At 47.4% G+C, this 24,661-nt stretch overlaps 11 protein-coding genes across 11 annotated transcripts; 7 read left to right on the forward strand and 4 right to left on the reverse strand.

Annotated features, from left to right (window-relative positions):
* Positions 1-1,853: 1,853 nt before the first annotated feature.
* PHATRDRAFT_47036 (predicted protein) lies at positions 1,854-3,391 on the reverse strand (the record flags this gene model as incomplete). The annotated part of the gene is made up of 2 exons (XM_002181300.1): positions 1,854-2,564; positions 2,654-3,391. 2 exons carry the CDS (start codon positions 3,389-3,391, stop codon positions 2,010-2,012), a joined length of 1,293 nt encoding a protein of 430 aa, XP_002181336.1. The 3' UTR covers positions 1,854-2,009.
* Positions 3,392-4,079: 688 nt separating this feature from the next.
* PHATRDRAFT_28431 (predicted protein) lies at positions 4,080-6,302 on the forward strand. Its single transcript, XM_002181129.1, has 2 exons — positions 4,080-5,133; positions 5,194-6,302. The coding sequence occupies exons 1-2, from the start codon at positions 4,173-4,175 to the stop codon at positions 6,135-6,137; spliced, it is 1,905 nt and encodes a 634-aa protein (XP_002181165.1). The 5' UTR covers positions 4,080-4,172; the 3' UTR covers positions 6,138-6,302.
* Positions 6,303-6,713: 411 nt separating this feature from the next.
* On the forward strand, positions 6,714-7,735 carry PHATRDRAFT_47038 (predicted protein). Its single transcript, XM_002181130.1, has 2 exons — positions 6,714-7,030; positions 7,247-7,735. Exons 1-2 carry the CDS (start codon positions 6,784-6,786, stop codon positions 7,630-7,632), a joined length of 633 nt encoding a protein of 210 aa, XP_002181166.1. The 5' UTR covers positions 6,714-6,783; the 3' UTR covers positions 7,633-7,735.
* Positions 7,712-9,695, reverse strand: PHATRDRAFT_47039 (predicted protein). The gene is made up of 2 exons (XM_002181301.1): positions 8,705-9,695; positions 7,712-8,625 (listed from the first exon to the last, which is right to left on the reverse strand). The coding sequence occupies exons 1-2, from the start codon at positions 9,200-9,202 to the stop codon at positions 7,882-7,884; spliced, it is 1,242 nt and encodes a 413-aa protein (XP_002181337.1). The 5' UTR covers positions 9,203-9,695; the 3' UTR covers positions 7,712-7,881.
* Positions 9,696-10,097: 402 nt separating this feature from the next.
* Positions 10,098-10,962, forward strand: PHATRDRAFT_28433 (predicted protein). The gene is made up of 2 exons (XM_002181131.1): positions 10,098-10,196; positions 10,395-10,962. The coding sequence occupies exons 1-2, from the start codon at positions 10,154-10,156 to the stop codon at positions 10,853-10,855; spliced, it is 504 nt and encodes a 167-aa protein (XP_002181167.1). The 5' UTR covers positions 10,098-10,153; the 3' UTR covers positions 10,856-10,962.
* A 647-nt stretch (positions 10,963-11,609) lies between these two features.
* On the forward strand, positions 11,610-12,308 carry PHATRDRAFT_47041 (predicted protein; the record flags this gene model as incomplete). The annotated part of the gene is made up of 1 exon (XM_002181132.1): positions 11,610-12,308. The coding sequence occupies one exon, from the start codon at positions 11,610-11,612 to the stop codon at positions 12,228-12,230; it is 621 nt and encodes a 206-aa protein (XP_002181168.1). The 3' UTR covers positions 12,231-12,308.
* PHATRDRAFT_37144 (predicted protein) lies at positions 12,303-12,747 on the reverse strand (the record flags this gene model as incomplete). The annotated part of the gene is made up of 2 exons (XM_002181302.1): positions 12,303-12,431; positions 12,520-12,747. 2 exons carry the CDS (start codon positions 12,745-12,747, stop codon positions 12,303-12,305), a joined length of 357 nt encoding a protein of 118 aa, XP_002181338.1.
* A 341-nt stretch (positions 12,748-13,088) lies between these two features.
* Positions 13,089-14,247, forward strand: PHATRDRAFT_47042 (predicted protein; the record flags this gene model as incomplete). The annotated part of the gene is made up of 2 exons (XM_002181133.1): positions 13,089-13,232; positions 13,274-14,247. The coding sequence occupies exons 1-2, from the start codon at positions 13,115-13,117 to the stop codon at positions 14,245-14,247; spliced, it is 1,092 nt and encodes a 363-aa protein (XP_002181169.1). The 5' UTR covers positions 13,089-13,114.
* A 417-nt stretch (positions 14,248-14,664) lies between these two features.
* PHATRDRAFT_47043 (predicted protein) lies at positions 14,665-15,595 on the forward strand (the record flags this gene model as incomplete). Its single annotated transcript, XM_002181134.1, has 1 exon — positions 14,665-15,595. Exon 1 carries the CDS (start codon positions 14,750-14,752, stop codon positions 15,593-15,595), a length of 846 nt encoding a protein of 281 aa, XP_002181170.1. The 5' UTR covers positions 14,665-14,749.
* Positions 15,596-17,208: 1,613 nt separating this feature from the next.
* PHATRDRAFT_47045 (predicted protein) lies at positions 17,209-18,644 on the forward strand (the record flags this gene model as incomplete). Its single annotated transcript, XM_002181135.1, has 3 exons — positions 17,209-17,505; positions 17,586-17,723; positions 17,796-18,644. Exons 1-3 carry the CDS (start codon positions 17,281-17,283, stop codon positions 18,642-18,644), a joined length of 1,212 nt encoding a protein of 403 aa, XP_002181171.1. The 5' UTR covers positions 17,209-17,280.
* Positions 18,645-19,396: 752 nt separating this feature from the next.
* On the reverse strand, positions 19,397-19,636 carry PHATRDRAFT_13582 (predicted protein; the record flags this gene model as incomplete). Its single annotated transcript, XM_002181303.1, has 1 exon — positions 19,397-19,636. A coding segment is annotated over one exon (240 nt), but the record flags the coding sequence as incomplete, so codon positions are not given.
* Between the last annotated feature and the right edge of the window lie 5,025 nt (positions 19,637-24,661).

Here is a 24,661-nt window from a genome sequence, read left to right on the forward strand (position 1 = left end):
GCTTTCCACGTCTCTGGTCAATCAAGTCCCACGAAGAAGCCTTTAACGCTACTATTTCATCCGTGCTCTCCCACTCGACGGCATTGCAATCTCGAGACTTTGCCGGTTGGTGGCGGCGCAGAACAATGCATTGGCGGACAGAGCCAAAAGCTGACTTGGCCGCTTTCTTCTTAACAAGATATGCTTGATCCGGTAGAGGATCATGGGAATTTTCAGGCGATCGCAATAAAACATTTTTCAATATGTATACCCGACCACTACGGTGATCCAATGCAGTCAGCGAAACGCACAGTGCCTTATGCACTTTTGGGGTTGGAAATTCCAGCGGTCTCAATGCGCTCTGTGCGTCTTCAGTGTTTCTCATCTTGGCATGATTAGTCCACATTCCGTTCAATCTGCTGTGTTGTGTGTTCTTTATTGTGTTTACCAAGCTGGAAAATTATGATCGCGAAGCCTGTATGATTGTTTTATTTGAGTGTGCCATGTAAAGTTTGCGTAGGAAGCGGAAGCAGGACTTCGTCGTGGTCAAAACACGACTTGGGATCCAACATTAGTTACCGGCAGGATCTTATTTGGGACTTTGCAATGGGCCTTTCAACAACAGTCACAATATCAGAAGTTGGCGTGACATCTAATTGTTCTGGTTGCTGTAGAGCTTTCGTACCGCCAATAACTCGGTGGATTCATGTCAGATATTTGGTTTGTAGGTTTACCTATTGTCCATCGATTTGAAATAAGGAATGGTTCTCCCTGCTCGTCTGTGGGTGGATTCTCATGGACAGGGTGAGAGAGCGGCAACGGCTCGACAAAAGTAAGTCTGTTGGGTACGGTTTCGGTTGCTAAAGCCAGTCTTGCTTACAGTCACAGTAACACCTTAGGTGCTCTGGACTTCGAGTAAGAGGTCGTTCTGCGAAACCTCAGCTCTTCCATGCCAGCGCGATACCTCCTCTATATCATAAACAGAGCATACAGCAAGCATTGCATTATTTTCTAATTGCTAATTTTACTTAGAAGCCGTTTCGCGCTCAATCAAAAGTACTTAAAAAAATCTCAGATTCGGCCGAAATAGCGATTTTTTCATGTCGCAGAGGCCGAAATAGCGGTTTTTCTCTTTCCTATTCGAACGGACATTCGTGAACCCGGATTCTGACGTTGTAAGTTTGTCTGCGTCTATGGTGAGTGGATTCACAGACAAGTAGTCGAACACGGTCGGGGGACGGTGGTTTTTGTATGCTGTTGCGGCTGTTGCCGTCCCACTGTTCAGACTGCCTTGCCTTGCATTAACAAGGCAGTCAGATTCCGCATACGCGGTTGCCGCTTCACAGTTTCAAAGCGTCTCGACAACTTTTAATCATTTGTCTAAACAGCAAGAATGAGTATGATTGGAGCCTTTTCTCGCACCAGGGTGGTGCGAAAGATGAGCAATCAGCCCACAATGGCTATGACCAAATGGTGGAAAAAAAAGCGCCCTGCAGAAGCTGAGGTAAGAGCCACCTCCGCTTGCACTTGTCGATCGTTCCGATCTGGCAGGACAAAGCAATCCAATGCTGTATCTTGTCACGAACGCCGGAGACAGAGATGTTCTGAATGCGAAAAACGTTGACAATAGACTTATACTTTCTTACGTACCCTTTCTTTCAGATTACGATGCATCTGTCTCCGTATGAACAACAGGCTCTGATTCCATGGATCAAGACTTTTCCTAAGAAGGCTGTTGCTCGTGTCCCTGTCTACTTGTGGCCCGTGGGGACGCTTGCCTTTATTTATGGAATTATGGCTAGCACAGAAATGCGAGACCAAGCCGAAGACTTGGAGCACAGATTTTAACGTATCAGTACCAAACTACTAAAATTCAAGCTGTGAGTTTTTCTTTTGCGTTAGCCGTAATTCGTGCCTTCTGACCATCCTAGTAGCAAGATTGTAACGTAGAGGACGGTTGTGTCCACGAAATCCCTGAAAACAATTTTCGAAGGGGAAAGATAAATGAAACCAACAAGGCGTACCCATCGTTAGAACGGAAGCGGCTCCGGCGGAGGAGGAACATGTACGTCGTCGCTCGTTACCCATGGATCGGCAAGAATTTCCGCAAGCGTCGGCCGTTCACGAGGATCTAATGTCAGCATTCGCTGTAACAGATTTCCTGCTTCCTCAGAAAGTTGGATGTTCCAGTTTCGAAGTTGCTCCATTAGGCGACCAGTGGCAATCAGCTCGAATCGCTGGTCGGTTCGACTAGCTTGGTCGTAAGGCGGGAATCCTGTCAGCATGATATAAAGAATGACACCTGCTGCCCACAGATCAATAGCAAAACCATCAAAGCTGTCGGTGTTGGCAAATACTTCTGGGGACATATAGTTGTGCTTTCCACAAACTCCCTGTGGTCGCATCAATCGCCGAGTACTTCCACGCGTGACATCGGTAACTGCTCCGGGCTTGTGAGGATCATTGTAGGGAACTCGTAGACACATGCCCATGTCGATAATCATGCAGCGATCACCATCAACTAAAATATTTTCGAGAGAAAGGTCTCGGTGACATACGCCTTGCGTTTGAAGATGATGAAGACCCTACGACCAAAATGCCAAGAGCAAATTCTGTTAGACCTTCGGACTCAATGTAAGCCCGCTGATTTTTCAGTGCATCACATTTTACGTACCCATAAAATTTGACGAAACCAAAAGCGTGCGACCGGCTCGGGCATGCCAGATTCGCCACCGCTGTCCTCAGCGTACTGGACAACAACGCCGAACAAATCACCGTCTCGACAGTAGGGCATTATCGAGTATAAGAAGTCACCATCTTGTAATACTTCAGTACTTCCCAGCACATTTGGATGACGCGCACCCAGTAGCTGCATAGCAGCAACTTCTTTCACCGGATCTTCCAGAAGCCGTCCTCGCATGTGATGAACGCGTGCCCATTCTACCATTTTGATCGCAACATGCTGGCCTGATATTTCCCATACAATTGGAGCACTGGCAGACCCTGGTTCCACACCAGCTGCCCGTGCGGCGTCATCGGCTGCAATCCCGTGGTGCCGTCGCAGAACCAGGCAGGCCCATACGGATCCGTAAATGGCATCCTGTAAGCGGCGTTGCGGCCAATAGGCTAACACTTCTTCCTGTACCGAGGGGTCTCGTTCGTGCGTCGTCATAGGCGATACTCCCGCAGGCCCGCTGCCTTGCAATATAGGTTCCGACGCTTCCGACAAGTCTTCACGATGAATTACGCCGGAACATACCTGTCGCGTTCCCGACTCGGGGTGCACCACCAAAGCGTTTACGCGGACGCCGGCACGAACTGCAGGTGGTGGGAAATCCAGAGGACGGACAGCCTCGCCGGAGCTCTCGGTTTCTTCGAATGATTGAAATGCTTGAGGTCCAGGTTCTTCCATCCTCAAGATGCTTTGCGTGATACGAATGTAGGGAGCGAAATTTTTATGAAGAAAGGGTTGGAATCGTCTCCTTACGAGTCGTCAAATCGCTGAAGCTCTTCGAAGTGATGGTATAGTCGCCGAAAGATTCGTTCAACGCCGCTCGGAGTGCCAGCTATCTTAGTGGTGCTCGGAAGTAGCAGTAAACAAGCTTGACTTGAACGGTAGTCGCCGAGAGGGGCCGAGCGTTTTGGCACGACTTCTACAATGGTTCCAACGTCCGCGCAATGGAGATGGACCGAATTACTTATGATAACCTTGTATGCAGCACGTCTGGCTAGGCGTTTCAGGTTCTCTGAATATATGTATTTCAAGGATACTGTGACTTAGGGGAATTTCGGGTGTCTGCCATTGTTTTCCGGAAGCAAAATTGACTAGTAGTATCTTTGTCGAGCGCCTGGGCAACAACAAACAACAACTTGGAGGAGGAGCGAATCCTGAACGACCGTGGACGTGTCGCTCGACGACTTGCACCAAAGCTTCACAGTCAGTTTCCGCAGTCTGTCATGCAACCCGCTATATCCCGATCCGTTTTACCTGTTTATCTCAGGCTTACCGGAACCGAAAGCGTTTCCACTACTTTGCTACTACTACTTATATTATGGAAGTTACTCACAGTCACATACCAAAAATAAATCTACAAACGAGAGCAACCTTCACAATCTTTTGTGGTTGTGGCACAGAGTAAATGTACGTGAACACCATCTTCTTCCGCTAGAGCCAAGCGAAGTATACCATCACTATGGTGAAGATCATTGAAAAGATTCGTGATAGACGTGCTAAACTGCGATATCGAAGCAACGATTCACGGCAGCCCTCTCTGCACGACTGTCAACTGAACTTTCCGGGCGGAAACTGGTACTATTCGTTCGAGTTTTTTCCCCCAAAAACGGAGGCTGGTCTTGATAACCTTCTTACAAGAATTGATCGCATGGCTCAGCGGCTGGATCCTCTCTTTATTGATGTCACGTGGGGATCCGATAAGACATCTGCACGGACCATGGCTTTAGCCAGCCATGCGCAAAAATATCTGGGCGTGGACGTCCTTCTCCATTTGTCTTGTCAGGGTATGACACGTGATCAGCTCATCCGTGTTTTGGATCAAGCCAAAGTCTTAGGCATTCACAATATATTGGCGTTACGTGGAGATCCACCCAAAGCAAAGAAGCACTGGCAAGTGGGAGATGTAAGTGGTGGAGAGTGCGAGCGGGCAATCGATTTGGTTCGACTCATCCGGAACACATATGGAGATTACTTTGGAATTGCCGTTGCGGGCCACCCAGAGGGACATCCTTCTTCAACAAGTCCGGAAGACGAGCTTGATCATCTCAAAGAAAAGATGCGGGCTGGTGCAGATTTTATTATTTCACAGTTTGTCTACGATACCGAACGCTTCCTAGACTTTTGCTATCGCTGTCGTGACGTCGGAATCCAGTGTCCCATTTTACCCGGCATCATGCCGATACAAAGCTATTCCAGTTTTACTCGGATGACTCAATATTGTGGTGTTAGCGTTCCCGACGAGATCTGGAAGCGATTGGAACCAATCAAAGACGATGACGAAGCAGTCAAAGAAATCGGTTGTTCGCTCGCCGCAGAGATGTGCCGGCAAATTTTGGCGGATCCTATAGCTAAGATCGACGGAGTACATTTTTACACTTTGAACTTAGAACGGAGTGCAACGAGAATACTGATGCAACTTGGTGCTGTCGAGGTCATCGTCCAGCAAGAGAACATTGAGGAAGATCATACTTTATCCCAAGACGGTACGGTCAATTCTGGGTTGGTCGACAAAATTCGAACAAAATCGGGAAGGATACTACCTTGGCGTCCGTCTGCAATGACGGGACGATCTAAGATGGAACAGGTGAGACCTATCAACTGGGCGAATCGACCCAAGAGCTATGTGCTGCGCACAGAGGACTGGGACGAGTTTCCGAATGGCCGTTGGGGTGATTCAACTTCCCCAGCTTTCGGGGAACTCTCGAATTTTAGTCACTACTATTCATTTTCATTAGGCAGTGAAGATGATCAGCGTAACATGCTGGGAAGCAATCCGACAAAGTCAGAAGATGTATACGAAGTTTTCGCCTTATACATTGAAGGCAAGATACCACATATACCATGGTGTGAAGCAACGCTTCAACCTGAATCTTTTCTCATTCAGACCAAGCTCGCTGCACTAAACCGGGCCGGCTTTCTAACCATCAACAGCCAACCTTCTGTAAATGCGGCACTAAGTACGCATGAATCGTTTGGTTGGGGAGGTCCGGGGGGTTACATATACCAAAAGGCCTATTGCGAATGCTTTTGTAGTCCCGAGAACATGCGTTGCTTAGTTAACATGGTCAAACAAAATCAATCAATGAATGTTTACGCGGTCAACAATGCTGGGAATTGTATTCAAGAGGGAACAGAGCTTGGAGGCGTGACGGCGCTGACGTGGGGTGTTTTTCCGAATCGAGAGATCCTTCAGCCGACGATCTTTGATCCCAGAATATTTCTTGTTTGGGCAGAAGAAGCATTTTCTCTTTGGACGAGCATGTGGTCCAATCTATATGATTACGATAGCGATAGCTTTGATTTGATCGAAACTATTCGTGACACGTACTATCTTTGTGCGATCATTGACAACGACTATATTTCGGAAAGCAATCGACCGTCTCTCTGGGAAGGTATTTTAAACGCATCCCAGTGGCAATTGTAGTTTTGCAAGCCGCATTTGGAGCAAGATGTGACAGCAGGAATAACCTTATTCCAGCGTAAATGGAAGTTGCTATCAAAATCTCATATGAGTGGGACCTGGTAACACAAAGTGGCGCGGATTGCAATACCTGAAAACGGTAACCCTATTTAAATTGATATTTGATGCACAAAAACCAGCCAGCTGGTGTCAATGGCTATTCTTCTGAAGTATGTCAATCGCTTCGGGACTTTTTTATTGTTGTTTGTCGTTGGCTGTTGTGATCGTTTCGGTTATTCATACAGAGAGTCCGACAAATTGCCAAAACTATCGACACATGGAGACGTGCATTTGCTCTCACGATACGAATTGCCACGGTTGGCAAACCCTGCAAGTTAAGCGACGTACAGACGGTGTTCGTTTTGATGAACGGAGGTTAGCCAGACTGTTTTATTCCAGCTGCCGTCATCGTTACATTTATACCGGCAGGGACTTGTGCGTAGAAATGTACCACCCGACTATTGGGGTCACCAAACAAAAACACAAGCTTTTCAGGTTCCCTTGACAGCAATACAGCAGAAGGCCACAATAGAAGCGTAGGCTAGTTTTCAAAGAAGCTGACTTTTTTCCGAGCTTATCGTCTGAACCGTTCTTTCCGCCTTGTTTAACAATGGAAGTTGCATCACCCTTAGCCTTCGCTGCAGCAGCGTCAGGGCAAAAGCGGTCGTTGGCTTGCTCTCCGCAGATAATGAGCACCCCCAATCACGGAAATTACTCCGAAACGGAGCTTGCGGACGATAGCGTGCAGCGATCGACCAAGCGGCGTCGATTTGGAGAGACGACCATTGAATCCCTTTCGAATGCTTTCTCGTCCCACTCTCCTTTCTTTCAAACGAATCAGCTGGGAACAAGTTGTGGTAAGTCGTAAAGCGTATATCGTTGTCTCGTGGGAATTTCCTATGGAATGAAAACAATAAATATATTTCTGCAAAGACAGAAATTGGATATTGGAATGCAATAATATCGCTACAATGTTGTCGATGTGACAAGTAACACACCATTTTCTTTGCAAGCTGTCGTGTAGATTTACCGGGGGGTTGTGTTCTAACGAGTTTTACTGTCCCGTCAACCAGCAGCCCAATCTCTCAAACGTCTACGGCCTGATGGCAGCTCTTCCCCGCATCAAGATATCTCCCGGGTAGTCGAAGAGCAAGCTTCTTTGATCGATTCCCTGAAGTCGGATAAATCCAACCTTGAGGCCGCCCTGTCTTCATTGACGGCAGATCATGGTCGGGTTGCTAAAGAGAACCAGCTTTTGCGTAAAGCTGTGAATATTCAACAAGATCGGCATACTCAAGCCGTTTTAGAGGTGAAGGAGGCTCGCAAAAATCGCGAAGAGGCGGAGGAACGAATTCGGAAGTTGGAGCAGATGATTTTGTCTCTGCGCTACCATCTGCAGGCTCAGCAGACCACTATTGGGAACGACTTTATGGGGATGCGACCACCGGATGTCTTCTAGCTCGGGTGCTCTCTACTGAGTCTCTCACGATCAACATTTCAGCTTTGTCGATAGTTGCTTCGAAAAATAATATATCTTTATATAGTAAATTTCTTAGATTTTTATCAGTCTTCGTAGATTATTCACTGGCGATACGTTGCAGCAATTCACTGGGTAATGAGGTCTACTTGTCTTGCCTGTCAACATCGATAAAATTCGGTAAGAATAAAGTATGACTACTCGTCAACTTCGTAAAGCTGAGCGCAAGACCTAATCCTCGTCACTGGAATCGTCTTCGCTATCGGCTTCCTGCAACCAGACAACCACAGGCTCAGCTTCTCCACGAAGTGTAGCTCGAACATCCTCGTCCACTTCTGGTAGGGTAAACTCTGAGCGACCTTCGTCGGCCCATTCCAGAATTGTTTCCTCAGCAAGGGCATCCTCGTCATAAAACTGTTTGATCATGACGGGAAAGTTCTTGGGCTTATCGATGCACAGGGCCTCGAGCGACGCAATCAAATGACGTTCCATGATCTTGTTGCCACTCGTGATGCTATAGATGGCCGAAGAATACTTCTCGATTTCCTTGTTTTTGAAGAATTGAGCGGAGAGCGCCGCACGCACGATAATATGGACCTTGTCGTGCGACTTGAGGGCTGAAGCCATTTGTTGATTAGTCACGACCTCAGAAAGCTCTTTATCACTAACATCGGAATTCTCCGCAATATACTTTTTTGTAGCTTCGACAGCAAGCAGCAAGGCACCCTGATCATCGACGCCAGCTTCAGAGGCAAGAGACACGCTGTCTTCGTCGTCGCTGTTCAAAAGACCATTATTTTCCGTTTTCCCACCCTCGAGAGCCTCCTTGATGTAATCCTTTTCGTCTTCGTCGTCGCCGTTCTTCTCTTTCTTGTCTTTGCTTTTCTTATCCTTGCTCTTCTTTTTGTCCTTTTTCTTCTTTTTCTCGTCATCGCTGTCTTTGTCCTTCTTTTTGTCTTTCTTCTTCTTGTCATCCTGTAAATTTTAAGAGAAAAGGGTTAAACAACACAACGGACATTTTCAACGGTGCTATTTCCTGTTCCACTGCACGTACCTTATCACCCTTTTTACTTTTCTTGCTGTCTTTCTTGGCTTTCTTGTCCTCCGCAAGAATGTAGTTGCAGAGCTTGTGGCTCATGTCCACCATTTCTTTAGCTCCACAAGCTGCGCACTTGTGCCAAATAGCATCATTCTTAATTTTGTAGTCCGTCTCAGGCAGGTTGCAGTTGGGGCATAGCACAAACCGTTCAATGTAACGATGCATCAAATCCTGAAGAACGGCGTCCATATGCGCGCCATTTACAACAGCGCGATCCGTTTCGGCACTGTAACGCGTCTGCGCGCCAAGTTCCGTTCCGAAAAACTTGTTGACCTCGCCGGGCTGCCGGTGCAAAGAAAGAGCCACTTCAGTGATGTTGGGAATCACTGTCTTGATACCATTCCCAGACCCTTCAATCTTTCCAAAAACCGCGGGCATCTTGTAGCGATACTCGGGATCATCTACCGGCGAAGCACCGGAAATGTTAATTATAGTTCCTCCACGGACCACCATGGTTGTAGTTAAAGTCGTGAAATGAAGCTATACCTAAACTCTTGTTATATGTCTGGTATCGACAAAGGCCAAATGCCAAATAGCGCGTTGTTTTCTGGTTGAAGATGGAATCTTGCACGTCTCCGACACGATATCTGTGTCGGCAAGGAAGAATCTTGAGACGATATTTGAGAGTCTGAATGGCAGTCTTTCGATATCAAGACTGTTATAGGCGCCTGCGAATGAAATCCGTGGAGTCGGGCGGTACGCGAATTCTTAAGAAAGCTTTCGAAACAGGTATCAACCATGAACAGTGTGTCTCGATGATGGTTCTGAATGTCGTTTCTTGATTTCGCAAAGTGGTTTGTTTCAAGATAAGAATGAGCGTCTACTGCAAGGCGATGAACGTTTTTATCGGTGGTGCGCGTTTGTTTGTGACTGATACGATCGTGAGGTTCCCACAGATTCTGCGGGCCGTGCCTGTTGCTGCGAGTTCACAGTCAGTCAGTGGTTGACGCTAGTTTATGAGGACGACATGATCTCTCTAGAGCTGCATCTCGAATTTACTTTTTCGGAACGACACCTAGCCAAAGGGTTGACCGCTTCATACGACTAGAATGTTTGGAATCGAGAAAGGAATCGGGAATGTTTTGCAACATGAGCTGGGTTTTGCACGTCTATTTCGAAATGACCTTTCTGTCGCGCAGGCAAATTGGCGCGCAAAATGAGGATTCACTTTCTACTCACAGTCAGCAGCGTGCTTTGTGATCGCGACTTTTTCTACCAAAGCACGGGAAACCAAAAGATGAAAATCGATGCCCCTGCGAACACACGCCATCGCTTGGAGTGGGAGTTACATTCATAGTGTTGTTGCTCAAGTTTGCATTCAAGGAGTCATTTTCCTGTCCTACTATATTGCTAGGTGCACATCACTGCTGTCTTGAGTATCGGGGGAGATCAAACTGGATTGATATGAGCGACTACGGAACAGAATTGCTTCGAAGGCAGCTTAATGGTGCGTGGTAAAGTAAGAGAAAAGCCAGCCCTGTGTTGTTTGTGTCACCAAACGCCGAGGAAACCGGAAATAGTTCGAGTGGGTGGATTTTATCATGAAATAGCCTCTGTCCAATGGTGTATGCTGTTTTTGTAAAGTTTTTTATTTCACGATTGTAAAGTTTTCTGATTCCACGATTGTTTCTCTCTCCGATTTCAGACCTTGCAAAGAACCCAATTGATTTGGTTTCGGTAGGTTTGGTAGATGATAGCAATCTGTATGACTGGGAAATTCTTGTAATGGGGCCAGATGGTACGCTATTCGAAGGAGGCTTTTTTAAAGCGCGTCTGGTATTTCCGCACGATTTCCCCAACATGCCACCAACTATGACGTTTACCTCCGAAATGTGGCATCCGAATGTTTACGAGGACGGGAAAGTTTGCATCTCCATTCTGCATCCACCTGGAGAAGATGCTTTCAACTCGCAGGAGACTGCCGAAGAGCGTTGGCGACCGATTCTCGGCGTAGAGCAGATTTTGGTATCGGTCATTTCGATGCTGTCCGATCCCAATGATGAGAGCCCCGCCAACCTCGACGCGGCAGTTATGTGGCGGAACGATAAACCGGCCTTCAAGAAGAAGGTGCGGCAAATTGTTCGCAAAAGTCAAGAAGATTGTTGATATGACTGAAGAAAACCTGACAATGGTTCATGCAAGAAGACAGATAGGTACTTGTTAGAGTATGAATTGTTAGGTATGTTCACTTATTAGTAGACAATTAAGAACTCTACGCTTGCGAAGTTCTCTATTCATCAAAGATAACCGAAGTGGGATGCTTCGTTCCTGCTTCACTCTCTTATAATTGGTTCCTTGCTCAGTTGTGCCGTGCTTCATACAAGTTCAGATTTGTTTTCATCGGTTGTGACGCGATCGTATCTCCTCTAATGGTATAGGTAGGTATCTCTTGATAGGACTAGTGCTGCACATATTAAAATCAAGCTCATTTTAGATTCTCAAGTCGCCCGCATTGTAGCATTACCCAATGAGCGTCCTTCACTGTTAGGGGAAAGGTTCATTCCCTTATAATCTTGTTTTATGGAATCACTAATGTAATGTAAGGAAATGTGATTTTGCATCTTATTTTTCCAGCTTTGCAGATCAGAATCAGGTTCATTTAACCCGGAAGCGACAGATTTTCAGACACCTGTCACAGTCAGGTGCAAAATCTGGCACATGTTTACAATTAGTTGGTGTTCATAGAGTATTTTTGAATATTCACGGACAGTTAGGGTGTGGTCCGTGCTCTCCATAGTCACCACCCTCGTTCGTTAATCGGCAACCAAGCGCAGCTTCGTCGTTACTATCCACGATTACCAACTCTTTTAGAGTTTGCAGTTATTAACACACGTTGGAAAGCCTCCCATTTTTTTCAGAAATGAGTGAACAAGAGAATACAAATATCAGCGAAGTAGAGGCTGTGGCAGCGGACGACAAAGGAGAGGAAACCGACGATGCCCAGCTGGATGGCGACGACGAGCGTGAACATGTGGCTATGTCGGTAGACATTATTACTGATTACGATGACGGGGAGGAAGACGAAGTCAGCATCATGGAGGATCCCACCGAAAACCACGACGACGAAGATGATATAACAGTCAAGTCAACAGGAACGGACGACGAAATGGCGTCAACGAGCTCACCAAAACCACCAAAAAGTGTGTCGACTCCGGAAAACAAAAGCGGAAAGCGATCACCAAGGCGATCGTCGGTGACAGGAAGTTCGGCGAAGAAAGGACGAACGCCTTCAGTCGCTGGATTAACCATACCCTTCCGTACCGTCAAGAAAGCGATGAAACTGGACCCTGACATTCCGATTGTTCAAAATGAGGCTGCAATCATGACCACGGTTGCAGCCGAGCTTTTCTTGAAGCGACTAGCAAAAGAAAGCCACCGCAACGCCAAAAACAGAGGGCGGAATACAATTCGTTATGAAGATGTAGCTGAGGCTCGAACAAAGAGTTCTGCTTTGGCGTTTTTGGAAACTTTACTTCCTTGAACCTTTTTGGGAAGATATTCGCAAAGTGCTTACATCTTTGCAATAGATTACGTACGTTAATTCTCATGACAACTATTCAAGCTTTTTCAGTGCTTTGTCGACCAATCCACTTTGAATCACGTCCTTAAATTCGTTGAACTGATCCAGAGTCAAGCTGATTCCTTTCTTTCCTGGCATCAATTTGTCACCTTTTTCGTAATACTAAGTTTTGGATAGAATAAAAAAGAATTCAAGGGCTGAGATTAATAAAATTCCAGATTCGCGTTCGTCTTTTCCAATGCAATCGTACCTCCCTGATATCAACCAATGTAGTTCCTTTAAATTGTCGCACGGTGACACGGCGCGTCTTTGAAAGTTCAAAAAAAGAATCTCCTTCTTCATTGATGCGAATCGTCGAACTAAAATCCGGTGCATCCGTTGGGTATGTGGCTACTTCTGTCCTTTCTTCTTCTTCTTCTTCTTCCACCTCATGGCTCGTTCTCTTTATCTTCTTTTGTTTTGGTTCTTCTGTGGCCATTCTTCACGGCTTCAACTATACTATTTTGTGTTCGTTTCCGAAAGCTCTCGACTGTAAATTGCTTTTCTTTCAAAATTATACTCGGGTAAGCGAAACCACTGCTCTCACAATCGACATTTTTCTATTTGTGTCTGTGAGTCCATCGCATCAAGAGGGAAGTTACATTGGGAAAAACGAGCTTTCAAATGTCGTGAATCGTGAATCAAAAACGGGACATGTTGTGAAACGAAGAGACATTTGCTCGAGTGGGATTGACAGTAAAAGCGGTCATTTTATCGGCCATAAAACACCTTCGTCTTCGGGGGGGGGAAACTGCGCGCAATGCTTCAAGTAAAAAAGAATCTGAAGTTAGGCCGTCTGGGGAGCAATGGCTGAAGAACAGGGCACAAGCGATGAGCTTGATGCTTTGATTGAAGAACAGCGGTGGGACAGCGCTTTCGTAAGATTGCTCGCCAACCCCGACGAAGCCAAGAAATCGCGAATCCGTCACTAGGTTGGACCAAGTTGCACTGGTTGTGCTCAATAGGTGCAACTCCTTTTGAATTGCTAGATCTTGTGGCTTCTCTCTACCCTGATGCCATCACAATGCCAGATCGTCGCTGCAACGACACCCCTTTGCATCTTGTCTGTCGACAATCCCAAACATCTTCTAAGCGAGTGAAGGCCTTGCTGGCACATTTGAAGGATCCCGACGGTGTTCTCATTCGGAATCGATTTGGCGGGACGTCTTTGCACTCTGCAGCCAACCACAACGCAACGATTGAGACTTTTCGGGAGCTTGTCAGGACAAACTCCCGAATAGTTCGAGTAGCTACTCGGGAAGGTGTATACGCCGTGGCTACTCTTTGGCATGCTTATGTCCAAACCATTCAGGGACATATGTGCATAGCCCATGCCCTGAAGGGAGACAATATTTCTAGTGAACACTTTGCTCGATTTTGGGAAAAGGCTAAGTTTCTTGCCTCGGAATATTTCCGCCGTACCACAGCGTGCCCTGAGGAAATTGACAATCGAACAAGATTTGTTCTTCATGGTCTCATTCAGTGCAATGTAGACATCAGCTTTTTCAAGATCGCTCTCAAAATCGAGCCTGGTTTGGCAATAACGCCAAATGCTCAAGGAAGCCTGCCACTACACATTCTTGTCAAAGATCGTCCTTATCGTCTGAAAGAACGCCAGGCTATTGTGGCCGCTCTACAGGCGTATCCAAGAGCAGCTCTCATTGCAAATAAAGCGGGATATACACCACTCTTAATTGCTATCGGAAGCAAATTGCCCTGGGAAAATGGTCTTGATTGTATTGCGAACGCAGCTTTGAGCATGATCCAAAGGCGGGATCCTTTAACCGGTCTGTTTCCGTTCCTGCTAGCGGCGTCAAATGGAGGTCCAATGTCTGTTTCAACTACCTATCATTTGTTGAGCGCCCGTCCAGATCTACTCCGTCCGCGAGATACAGCTGAAACCAATTTCCATGTTCAGTCTAGTTCTCTGTATGGTTGAATATGGGACGAACTCACAGTCACTCACAATTAATTGGTATTACATTGTTAGTTTGAGAAAAGGCCGGTTTACCGTCTTGAGGAGTAAAAAAGTTGAAAAATCGCTATTTGGGTCAAATCTGAAAACAACTAACTGTAAGTACTTCAGGGTTAGAGATTAGTCCGAGGCTTGGAGATCGGTCCAGGCTTGAAAATGTGTCGTTGCTCCATGTCAACGCAAACAGAGTTGGACACGTTTCTCAACGGTCTCGGCGTAAGAAAAACATTTTTTGAAGTTAATTGTTAATTCGGTACGACATAGAAGTAGGCCGAGAAAAGAACAACGTTTAGGACCGTGGTGTTCGAACGGTAAGAGGGCAAAAGGGCGCTGACCCATCAAAAACCGTGCAAAAAATCACCATCACCACCATTGCTGGAATTTCGAGATTTCCTGTCTATCACAACATCGTGCCAAGCTTTAAAGCCCTCACTGTCAATCAGAACCATCCATTATCAGTAACGTTATGGGTGATGCGATCAGCTCATTACTTTTTCAGCCGCCTCCTCCGACGTTCCTGCACCCGAGTCGGCATTTCTGGCTAAATACGTCGCACGGAAGCCGCATCCCAGCCTTTTTTATTGAACGACCAAATGCATCCGTAACAATTCTGTTCTCACATGGCAATGCGGAAGATCTGGGGATGATTTATGATTGGTTCAACGACTTGGCGCGAGTGCTGAGAGTGAACATAATGGCCTACGACTACACCGGATACGGCAAGTCAAATGGTCACCCATCAGAAGAACAATGTTACCAAGATATTGAAGCCGCCTATCGATACTTGACAGAAGTTCGACGCCTTCAGCCTGAGCAAGTTGTCCTCTACGGTCGGTCTCTTGGCAGTGGTCCATCTTGCTATCTCGCGTCAAAAACGGCCAAAGAAGGGCGCTCGGTTGGCGGGGTTATTTTGCAATCGCCTTTGCTTTCTGCGTACCGCGTGGCTTTCAACTTTCGATTTACTATGGTGGGAGACAAGTTTCCAAATATCGACTTCGCATCGAAAATCGCTTGTCCAGTTTTTATCGTCCACGGAACACAGGACGAAGTGGTTCCGTTTTGGCACGGACAAGACTTATTCTTGGCTCTTAAACAGGAGTGGCGTGCCAAACCTTTTTGGGTGGACGGAGCGGGGCACAATAATATCGAAGCAATGTTGAGGTCGACTGGTACTTTTGTTGCCAAATTGATGGAATTTCTGGATTTGCACGTGGTGGCCCGCCGCGGGAAGATTGGACCGCCACTTGTGGTACCGGAGTGCGTTCCGATCGCTTTACGGGAATTGCAGGGAATGCTAGGGCGGGTTCGATAGCAGCGAAATTGTGTGCTCAGTCAAAATGGTTTGCTTAATACAGGTGCCGTGAGTGAACTAGAAAGTCTATGAGACGATTACGAGTGCAGCTCACGAAATGAACTGTTCCAAGCTGCCACTTTTTACTGTAAACATAAAGTGAGCATTATTTGTTCAAGCGGTGTCTATTTATCAGGGCTCAAGGCGCTGGTTGCAGAAAAGTCGATGGCAAAGCAGAGTTGTCAACGAGGAATTGTTGCTGAACCTTGGCCAACATACCGATGTCAGCAAATCGCTCACAGACATTTTTCCTCGGTTACCTACCTGTTGGGTGACCAACAAAACCCATTTTCCGCCACGATAGATTTTCTCGCAAATCCCGTGACGTGGCGTATAATAAGATTCGTAACAAGTGTTTTGAACAAGTCGCCGACATATCTATATCGTATCCATATCTGTAAAACCATAAATAAAGTTTTTCAAAACATCTTGAAAGCGTCGTGACCGTTGACAATCATTTTTCAAGCCAGGCAAACAAACTGTTTCCTCCATCATTTTTTCCATCATGGTTGCAGTGTAGGCATTGTCCGGTCCCTCTTTAGAGTTTTATCTTTCTCCTGCATTGACTCGAGCCCATTCATGCCGACCTGCTAGAAATTTCATCCACAATGAAACCTGCATTACGTTTTCAAAACCTTTTGCCGGCGAATGCACAGCCAATTTCACCTGTGCCGCTCGTATCGCCTTCTCAACAGGATCGAGGATCGAAGCAGGTCCTCCATTCTATCTTTTCTCCTCCGATCTCAGTTGACCATTCGATGACCCATCAAACAACGCATAATACATCAAACTTGCATATCAAATCAACAAGAGCAACGAACAGACACGGAAAAGAAATATTTCCAGCCCCGAAAATTGCCACCCTCGAAATGAAACCGGACACCGTTGTCTTCTCACCTGCTCAGAACACCCACGTGAGCAGCCTTGCTAGTCCGCTTTCTGTCATGACACGTTACACCGATGTGTCGAGACAATCCTACAAAGGATTGCCGAGTATTGATATGATCAGTCTCGACTACATCAAACGCTGTCAAGATCTTGACGACTTGAACCAAATCATAGACGTGCTCAAGACGGAGCCCAGGTGTACGGCACTGATGAATGTTGCTCTGGACCGCAAAAAGAATCTTCACCAGTATCAGTCGCGGACAGAATCAATGGCTAGGCAAGGAACCCGCGTCACGTTCCAACAAAATATACTGCCTCCGCAAACGTCCCAAAACATACCGCAAGAAAGATCGTACGCACCTAGTCCCAGGAACACGAGTCGAAACGATAGTTCGCTCTTCATGTCCCTTTCTTCCGATGAGGACGAGCTTGCAGATATGCCTCCACCACTCAGTCGCCCCCCGAGCAAATTGCTCGGTCGAGATCGCAAACTGTTCGAAGAAATAAACTTTCTCACATCATCGTTACAGGACATGCAGACAGATCAACGACGACAGCATGACGCTTTCATTAAACGGGTCAGGGATCTAGAGATGGCCAAGCACAGTGCAGAAATGCAGCTGAGAGCATTAGAAAATACTGTGTCGACGTCGAACGTAACATGTCACGAGCTTTCCCAGCAATTGGAAAAACTTCGCAACGAGAACGAATCCGTGAAAACGCGTTTGAAAGAGGAAGAGAATGTGAGCCGTATTGCAATGGACAAGGCTGAGATCATTGAGAAGCAGCTCTCGGCCAAGTTGGCCGAACTCAATCTTCAACAAGCTAAACGAAATCAGCATGTGGATCCAACCCTGGAGCGTAAGAACCGTGAACTAAATTCGCTGCTGCAGTCTACCCAGTGGAATCTCGAACACGTCATGAAGGAGAGAGATGCTATGATTCGTTCCTTGTTGAATGCTTCGGGGCAAACGACCGCAGAGGTAAATGCTACTTTGGGAATTTAATCGCGCTTCTTGGTTACGACGATTTTCTGCTCAGTCATTTTTCTCCTTTGCTACAGCTCAAAAAACTTTCCATTAAGGAACGCTCAGCTATGATTAGTAGTTTCGCGAATTCGATGAAATCTTCGAAGGCTACTCTAGACGCAATGGTCAGCCGAGTTACCACATCAGAACAGGATCGCATCCAATGTTTGAAGGTGTGTACGAATTTTATCGTTGAGTGTCTCACGTTTCCATACCCTTGTCTCATTTTGATTATGTTCCAAAAGTCCAACGAGAAAATGGAAGCTCGATTGAGAGCTCTTGTTCGTTCAAAAAATTGCCTTGAAACTGAAAACTGTACTCTACTTAAAAAGATCCAATCGCTCACGAGCCAAATTTCAGAGAGTCGAGCGCATGCGAAAAAACTTCTACAATCCACTCGGTGCTCGAACGAGCAGGAATGGCGGAAGCGGGAGGCCGCTTACGTACTAACAATTGATAATTTGAAAAGACGTATTCGAAAGGAAGACACAATGGTCCCTGTTGAGTTGTATAAGTCGGCCGTTGAAGAAGCCCGTCGCCTCTCTTTGAATGTTGCCAAGTTGCAGCAGCAACTGAATTGTTTGCGATCTACCACATACGGTCAACCAGATAAGGCACCGGAGAAAGATAGTTCCGGTTTGGCCTCGGCACTCGAATCACAGAAATCTCGTGGGAGTGTCTCCTTCGCGACGCCAAAAAGCCGCTGCTTGAGCCTAAGAATGCGACACTTATCGCCCACTAATGACTTATCGTGTTCTCGACCGGAGCAATACATACAGCCAAAAATAGCTGTACATAAATCGTTGGCACCAAGTGAAATCACTGTTTCTCGGTCCCGAAGAAGGAGCAAAGGGAGCCCTCAAAACGGCTCGGATGAAAACACCGCACCGCAGCAAGTTCCAGTGATACCTTCAAAAACTGGATATCTACCTGCTGCCAAATTTTCTTTTAGCCCTAAAAGAAAAGCGGATGACCGACACGAAATGCGAGTCAAAATGGTAAGGGCCGTCGGGGGTCGCAAAGGCTTGCAGGACAAGCTCAAAAAAGTGCGGTCCCCACGAGAACGTCCCACGCCTTTAAAAACTAAAAATTAATTTGGGATCTCCGAAAGTATCCAATAGAAAGCAAAGCGCCTTTGTTAGCAACTGAACGTACACAGAGAGTGCTGGGCTGCTTCGACTAGCGCGCAAGGCTCGTTCCCGGAAAGACAGAAATGGCCGAAGATGCCGTCTCCTCAAAGGCGTGCCAGTGACGATAAGCTTCGCATAGAGTACTCAAGTCTCCTACAACAATCAACGCGGACCGGGCCAGTGTCAACGCAACAAAAAAGGCCCCATCATTCTTGGTGAGAAAGTTTATGTTGACACACAGTATCCCCCAGTCAGAAAGAAAATAGCTTTCACGTGTCTCGACCCGCTGCTCAGCACTCGTTATAATGTTCGTTTACTTTGAGAGCGTTTGCTTTTGCCGTCCTGCGACCCCTTGGGCATTTTTATGCCTCATGACTTCGAGGAACGGCGATGTTGGTTAATAGAGATAATATTTTCTCGTTATAGTGGATTCATGCGGCTAAAACTTGGAAGCGTCTTGGTTTAAAGACATCGTATTAGCGGCCATTTGCTGAGTATGAGAGCGCCAATTCCAACGGACGACAAGGAGGGGAGTGGCTATGAATTTCGATGAAACGGACAAATTTGGATACGATTAACTGCTAGTAACAAACCCCATCGCCATTCCGACGCAATTATCGTAGTGAATTTTCCTTTTTTCGACTGGATGCTTGTGGCTTTCGCGATATGGAATGTGCTCAATCAGAAGAACGATTTAGCCCCTTCTGCAACTGGTACTATAGGCTAGGTTCGTCTTCTGGAGAATCGAAGTCATCCACAACACACCTTGTAGAACTTGCCCACTTTCCAAACGCATCCCAGTGTAAGTCGGCTTCTCGCAGTGTATCTAGATCGCCAATAACAATCAAGCCTGCTTTGGCACGAGTAAGTGCAACATTCATTCGTCTCCAATCGCGTAGGAATCCAATCCTTCCTTGACGGTTCGACCGGACAGTGGAAAAGATGATGACATCTCGTTCACGTCCTTGATACCCGTCAACCGACTTAACTTCGATTGTTGTAGATTGCCGCTTCGCCAAAAGTGATCTGAGCTGTGAATCGCAGCCCATCATTGCTTTGATCAGCTGGACCTGTCCGTTATAGGGGGCAATGACCCCGATACTCTTAACTTGAGCAGAGCTATCATGCAAAATGTCCTTGATAAGCGTAACCACCCTTTCCGCCTCCGGCTCATTCCAATAAGATGTTTGCTCCTCGATAGATTTTTGTTGCGGACCGAAAACAGTTCTAGAAAATCGGGTCGGACTTCCCTGACGTTCATTGGACCTCCCTCCGACGTTAATGAACCGCACACAAACATTGGGATCACCGCATGGCATCATTCCATTTAGCACCAAAGGAAATGCTCGAATACTTTTCATGAATGACGGAGTCGATAATAGTCCGTCGTAGAAGATAGCAGAGGGAAAGGCTGCAATACTGGGATGCATTCGGTACTGAATTGAAAGAAATATTGATCCTGCAAAACGGTTGCGATACGAAGGGAGTTGCTGGCCTGTTTCGCGGGATTTTAGGAGAGATTTAGCATGCTTGACAGGTAACGCGTCAAGGAACGAGTTATCTGTAAGTATGTTCTCGACCGGCGAGCTTCCCGATGGATGCGGCAGGGCTGCTGAAAGCCGTTCCATCAATGAGATAGACAAAGGAGAAGGACCACCTGATCGAACCGTTGGGGGTAATTGACAAGGATCGCCTAGCATGACAAGCGATCTGCAGCTGTTGGAGGAGACAATCGGAACTAAACTAGCAGGTTCAACACTTTGACAAGCTTCGTCAATGAGTACAAACGGAAGAGACAACGCTGGCCCGCCATCGGGTGCCTTGACACGTAGGCAAGAGCTTGATGCAGACAGGCCACTCGACACACTTTTGTCTTGGTTTCGTTTCGTTTCGGTCTCCTCATTTGTGACCAAACCACACGCTGCAAGGAGTCGAGGGTCAGCGGCACCCGTTGATGTCGCAACAACAACGTCAGCGTCACGGATTGCCCGTGTTGCGGCAATGTTGCTTGCCTGAACAGATCAAAACCCTATAGTTTAGCGAAGCGAGGAATTCAAGCCTTGCATACAGAAACATCGTTTGTATTGTCGTACCTCAATTGACTTCTTGACTGCTACCGTTGCAGCATCGCGGATAGATCGTTCTCTCAACGAAGCCCCCGCATTTTTACGGCCGTCGCTACTACGAGTCAGCTTAGAAAGTTGAGCCGTAGCTTTGGCTGCTATCGTGAGAGCCTTCTGGGCGTCAGGGTCTCGATCGATAGCGGCGTCGAGAGTGTTTTTCCACAGTGACTCCAAAACAGCAGATGGCTTACCAACGCGGACTACTTTAAGTCCTAGACCGACGAGAGATTCTGCAAGATTATCTGCGCCAACGTTGCTAAAGGCACAAGCTAGTACTTTGGAGTTCGATGACAAACTCCGACATTGATGAGCAAACCCAAAAGCAATGGCCGATGCAACCGTTGTTTTCCCCGATCCTGGAGGGCCTTGAATCATTGTCATACGGCGGGTTAAGGCAGCCTCAATAGCTGCAAACTGTGGAGCGTTAAATTCGCGAAAGATGCCGTGCGGGTTGGATTTCATGTATTTGATAACTTGATGCGCTAGTTTCAGAGAGTTTGGCATAGGTGGCTTAGCCAACTTGTTCGACTGTGAGCAGTTTAAAAAGTGAGCATAAGTATTCATGTTTTAAAATGTAATACAAAGACTTACCAATTCTTGTAGGTTGACCGTGTCCTTGTCATGCAGTAGTGGACTTCCAGCATCGGAAAAGGCGTGCGTTGCCAGAATCACTTCTCTAAGTGTTTCATCCATGACGACGATATCACTGGCCGAGTTGCCATCCTTCTCTAACTCGCTGTCCAGCGTTGTTGCTGCTTTACTTCGCTCCGGAATGCTCGTCATCTGCGCCAAAGCTGCTACCATTCTCTGGTAGGGTATATTGGAAAAAAAGCGATCGGCTCGAAGTCGCATCGACTTATCCCCTGATCCCGACATGTCGTTCGGTGCTGGCCCAAAAGCCCCTTCAAATGTTCCTGCTCGCACTGCGACGTCCAAGTAGGTTTGTCCCATATTCAAAACCCGAGCGTCAACTGTTGTGGCCGTTTCACTGATAGGCAAAATAGAAGGATCAAAAAAGTCTCCACTCCCTTTTGGTTGCAAAGTAAGTACTATCACATCATTGTTGGTAAATTTGTGGTTTGGTGGAAAGTATCGAACATTCATACTTTTTGAGTCGTCTTCATCCTCAAACGCTCGGGGATATAGAGTTGTTGCGTCTTTTGCTTTGTTAAGCCGATAGACTTCGTCGGAGAATAGGTTTCCGCGTCGAGTCGGGTACAGGTCGAGTAAGGCGTATCCAGATATTTCCAGTCCCAAAGGATCGTCCACACTGGCCTTGATTCGCCCAATCACTTCTTGTTCCTAAGATGATAAGAGCGAATGCGTAAGTCGGAATATCGTAATTCCGTAAGAGCAAAGAAAAGCGATCAGCCATTCCGGTTTCGAAGTCATGGAGCGGCAGATTCTCTGCCATAAGAATCTTCCGTTCAACCTCAAGAATCTCGCACGATAGTGATCGAACACTTACCTCAGCTTTATATTCGGCCGTTAGCAAACTCAAGAATTTATTGTGATAAAATGACAGCGATTGGTAGAGTGTGGAGCGTTTGCGGGACCGTCCCCGTCCTCCGGTGACAGAAGGGGCGCGAGGGGTGCGTGGCGCAACGTATTTTCGATTCCAGTCACCAGTCTGTTCCATGGGTGAACTGGTCATGGTATCCAACGATGGTACCAGCACCGCAATATCATCCCCTCGCTGCCTTCGGCGTGTGCGCTTGTCGCTGGCCTTTTGCTTGCGCATGCTTAGGAACGATCGTGTCGGAGGGTGTAGCGAAGAGGTCGTCCGTGACGCAGCCGAATTTGGCAGCAACGCCCGTCCATGAAAGAACGACGACTGCACCGAGAGACCCCAGGTCACGTCTGGCAAAAACATTAGCCAACAGATCGATGAAGCCCCTCTCATGCTGCACAATGTTTCTGTCTTTGGAACGAGTTCACCGACAATCGGCAGTGACACTGCGCTGTTCTCACAACGAAAGAAAAAGGAATGAGAATTTTGTGACGACGTTGCGCGAGCGGTAGCGGATAGTGAAACCGAAACAGTGCTCACTGTCAGCGGAGTTTCGAATTCGGATGACAAATTACATGTCACAAAGACAGTCGTATTTGCAAATACTGCGCTTATTATACGTAAGGACAGACTTTGCGTGTGCCGACAAAAACCGGGCCAACCGTAAATCTTCGCTCCCGAAAGAAGTGCTAGCTAGGTACAACCATCCTCTATCTATGTTGCCGAACATTGCTGTGGAGAAGCAGAGTCCTTCGCGGTATCGGTGATGCCTCCACGGCTGGCCACCGTGTTCGCCAGCGACTTCTCTAGGGCTTGGAGGACGCGCTTGGCGGCCCCAACGGCACCTTCCATGACTCCCGGTGAGGATAGATCTGTTTCCGACCCAGCAAACTGCAAGAGTCCATCCCACGCAGGTTCCGCTAAAGCACGGACGGGGTACGGATGGGGGTGGATCTTGGTCGGCCGGTCGTCTTCCGCAATATAATTTTCGCTGGGCCACCGGACCACGTGATGACTCGTGTACGAATGAGACTGGGCGGCCGTCGGAATACGGCCCATCTGTCGCCACACGGAAGCCATTTGTGACGCCACTTGCTCCGCGAGAATCGCGTCGTCGTTCAGTGCCAACCGGTTGTTGGGATGCACCAAGGCGAAGAAGGTCAAGGCCGCCACGGAACCATCCAGTGTACTACTATCGTACACTTGGAAGGCTGGGTTGGATTTAGTATCGGACGGCAAGCCCATGTTGGAGGCGTCCGGTTTCCAAAAACGGTGTGGATACACGAGGGCAATCTTTGTAACTCCCGCCATCCAGGTGTGACTGGCTGCCATGGCGGCTTGCTTTGCAGAATCGAGTGGGGGGTCGAACACAATGTGCCTGGATACAAGCTTTGGAGGGACAGCGAATACAACCCGATTCGCCAAAATAATTTCGTTGTCCATTGTTTCCACTCGGACGTGTCTACCGCAGTGCGCCGTTGTGATACGGTCGGTGGCGCCATCAGTGCAGGCTGTGGTGGGTAAGAGCGTGCAACGCTTGACCGGAGACTCGAGTTGGATATGTTCATGTAAATCGTAAGCAATGGCGTGTATTAATTGGACGGCACCACCATCGACTCGTGTGGAAGAGGGCTCGTCGGGCTGGGGAAAGGTCCTTAGCTTTGGTCGGATGCTGGAGAGCCCTTGTGGTTGGCAATCGTTCACGCTCAATTGTTGTATCAGATCTTTCATATGCGGTTGATGCGTGGGCCAGATCCACGCGCCTCCCAAATCGATGCGCTTATCGGCTTGATCGTTGGCGAGACGACCGCCGAGCACGGGACGGGCTTCCAGTAATTTCCACGTCGGTGGCGAATGGTTGGCAGCAAGCGCGGGGGACCAGCGATGTAGTCCCCGACCCACCAGCAGACCCGACAATCCTCCTCCCACAATCAATACATCCAAAATCTTGGGCGACTTGTGAATTGTCGTTGTTGTGGTCTTGTTAGATACCATATCGATACGAATGAACAATTTTGTTGTGTTGGCAGTCGACGGGGACGATGCGAAGCGAGTTTGTTACATTATTGTTACAATAGTCGATTGGGTCCAGATTCTCCGGTGTGGGTTGTGACGGATGACTGACAGTGACCATGAGTGAGCGCGCTATTGTTGGCTTGACCGTGATTGATTCTCGTTCCCGAGCCGAACGAAGCCCAAGGACTTTTCATATTTCCGATCGACTTTGAAACTCGCTTTGGAGCGTATGGAATTTTCCGGTGTACGTCATCATGGGAGGAAAGAGAACGAGCTTTCCACGCCTGTTTCACGATCGACCGGAGAACCAATGACTTTTCCCGGCCAAAATC

This window comes from Phaeodactylum tricornutum, chromosome 12 (assembly GCF_000150955.2).
Source record: "Phaeodactylum tricornutum CCAP 1055/1 chromosome 12, whole genome shotgun sequence".
In the NCBI taxonomy this organism is placed as follows: Eukaryota; Bacillariophyta; class Bacillariophyceae; order Surirellales; family Neidiaceae; genus Phaeodactylum; species Phaeodactylum tricornutum.

Excerpts from the sequence above, each read along its gene's own strand:
- PHATRDRAFT_28433 (XM_002181131.1), top strand. The coding sequence starts at position 10,154 with ATGAGCGACTACGGAACAGAATTGCTTCGAAGGCAGCTTAATG. Across the intron at positions 10,197-10,394 it reads GCTTCGAAGGCAGCTTAATG|ACCTTGCAAAGAACCCAATT; the intron begins GTGCGTGGTAAA and ends CTCCGATTTCAG.
- PHATRDRAFT_28431 (XM_002181129.1), top strand. The coding sequence starts at position 4,173 with ATGGTGAAGATCATTGAAAAGATTCGTGATAGACGTGCTAAACTGCGA. Across the intron at positions 5,134-5,193 it reads GAGAATACTGATGCAACTTG|ACGGTACGGTCAATTCTGGG; the intron begins GTGCTGTCGAGG and ends CTTTATCCCAAG.
- PHATRDRAFT_47038 (XM_002181130.1), top strand. The coding sequence starts at position 6,784 with ATGGAAGTTGCATCACCCTTAGCCTTCGCTGCAGCAGCGTCAGGGCAA. Across the intron at positions 7,031-7,246 it reads TCAGCTGGGAACAAGTTGTG|CAGCCCAATCTCTCAAACGT; the intron begins GTAAGTCGTAAA and ends CCCGTCAACCAG.
- PHATRDRAFT_47039 (XM_002181301.1), bottom strand. The coding sequence starts at position 9,202 with ATGGTGGTCCGTGGAGGAACTATAATTAACATTTCCGGTGCTTCGCCG. Across the intron at positions 8,626-8,704 it reads AAAGTAAAAAGGGTGATAAG|GATGACAAGAAGAAGAAAGA; the intron begins GTACGTGCAGTG and ends TAAAATTTACAG.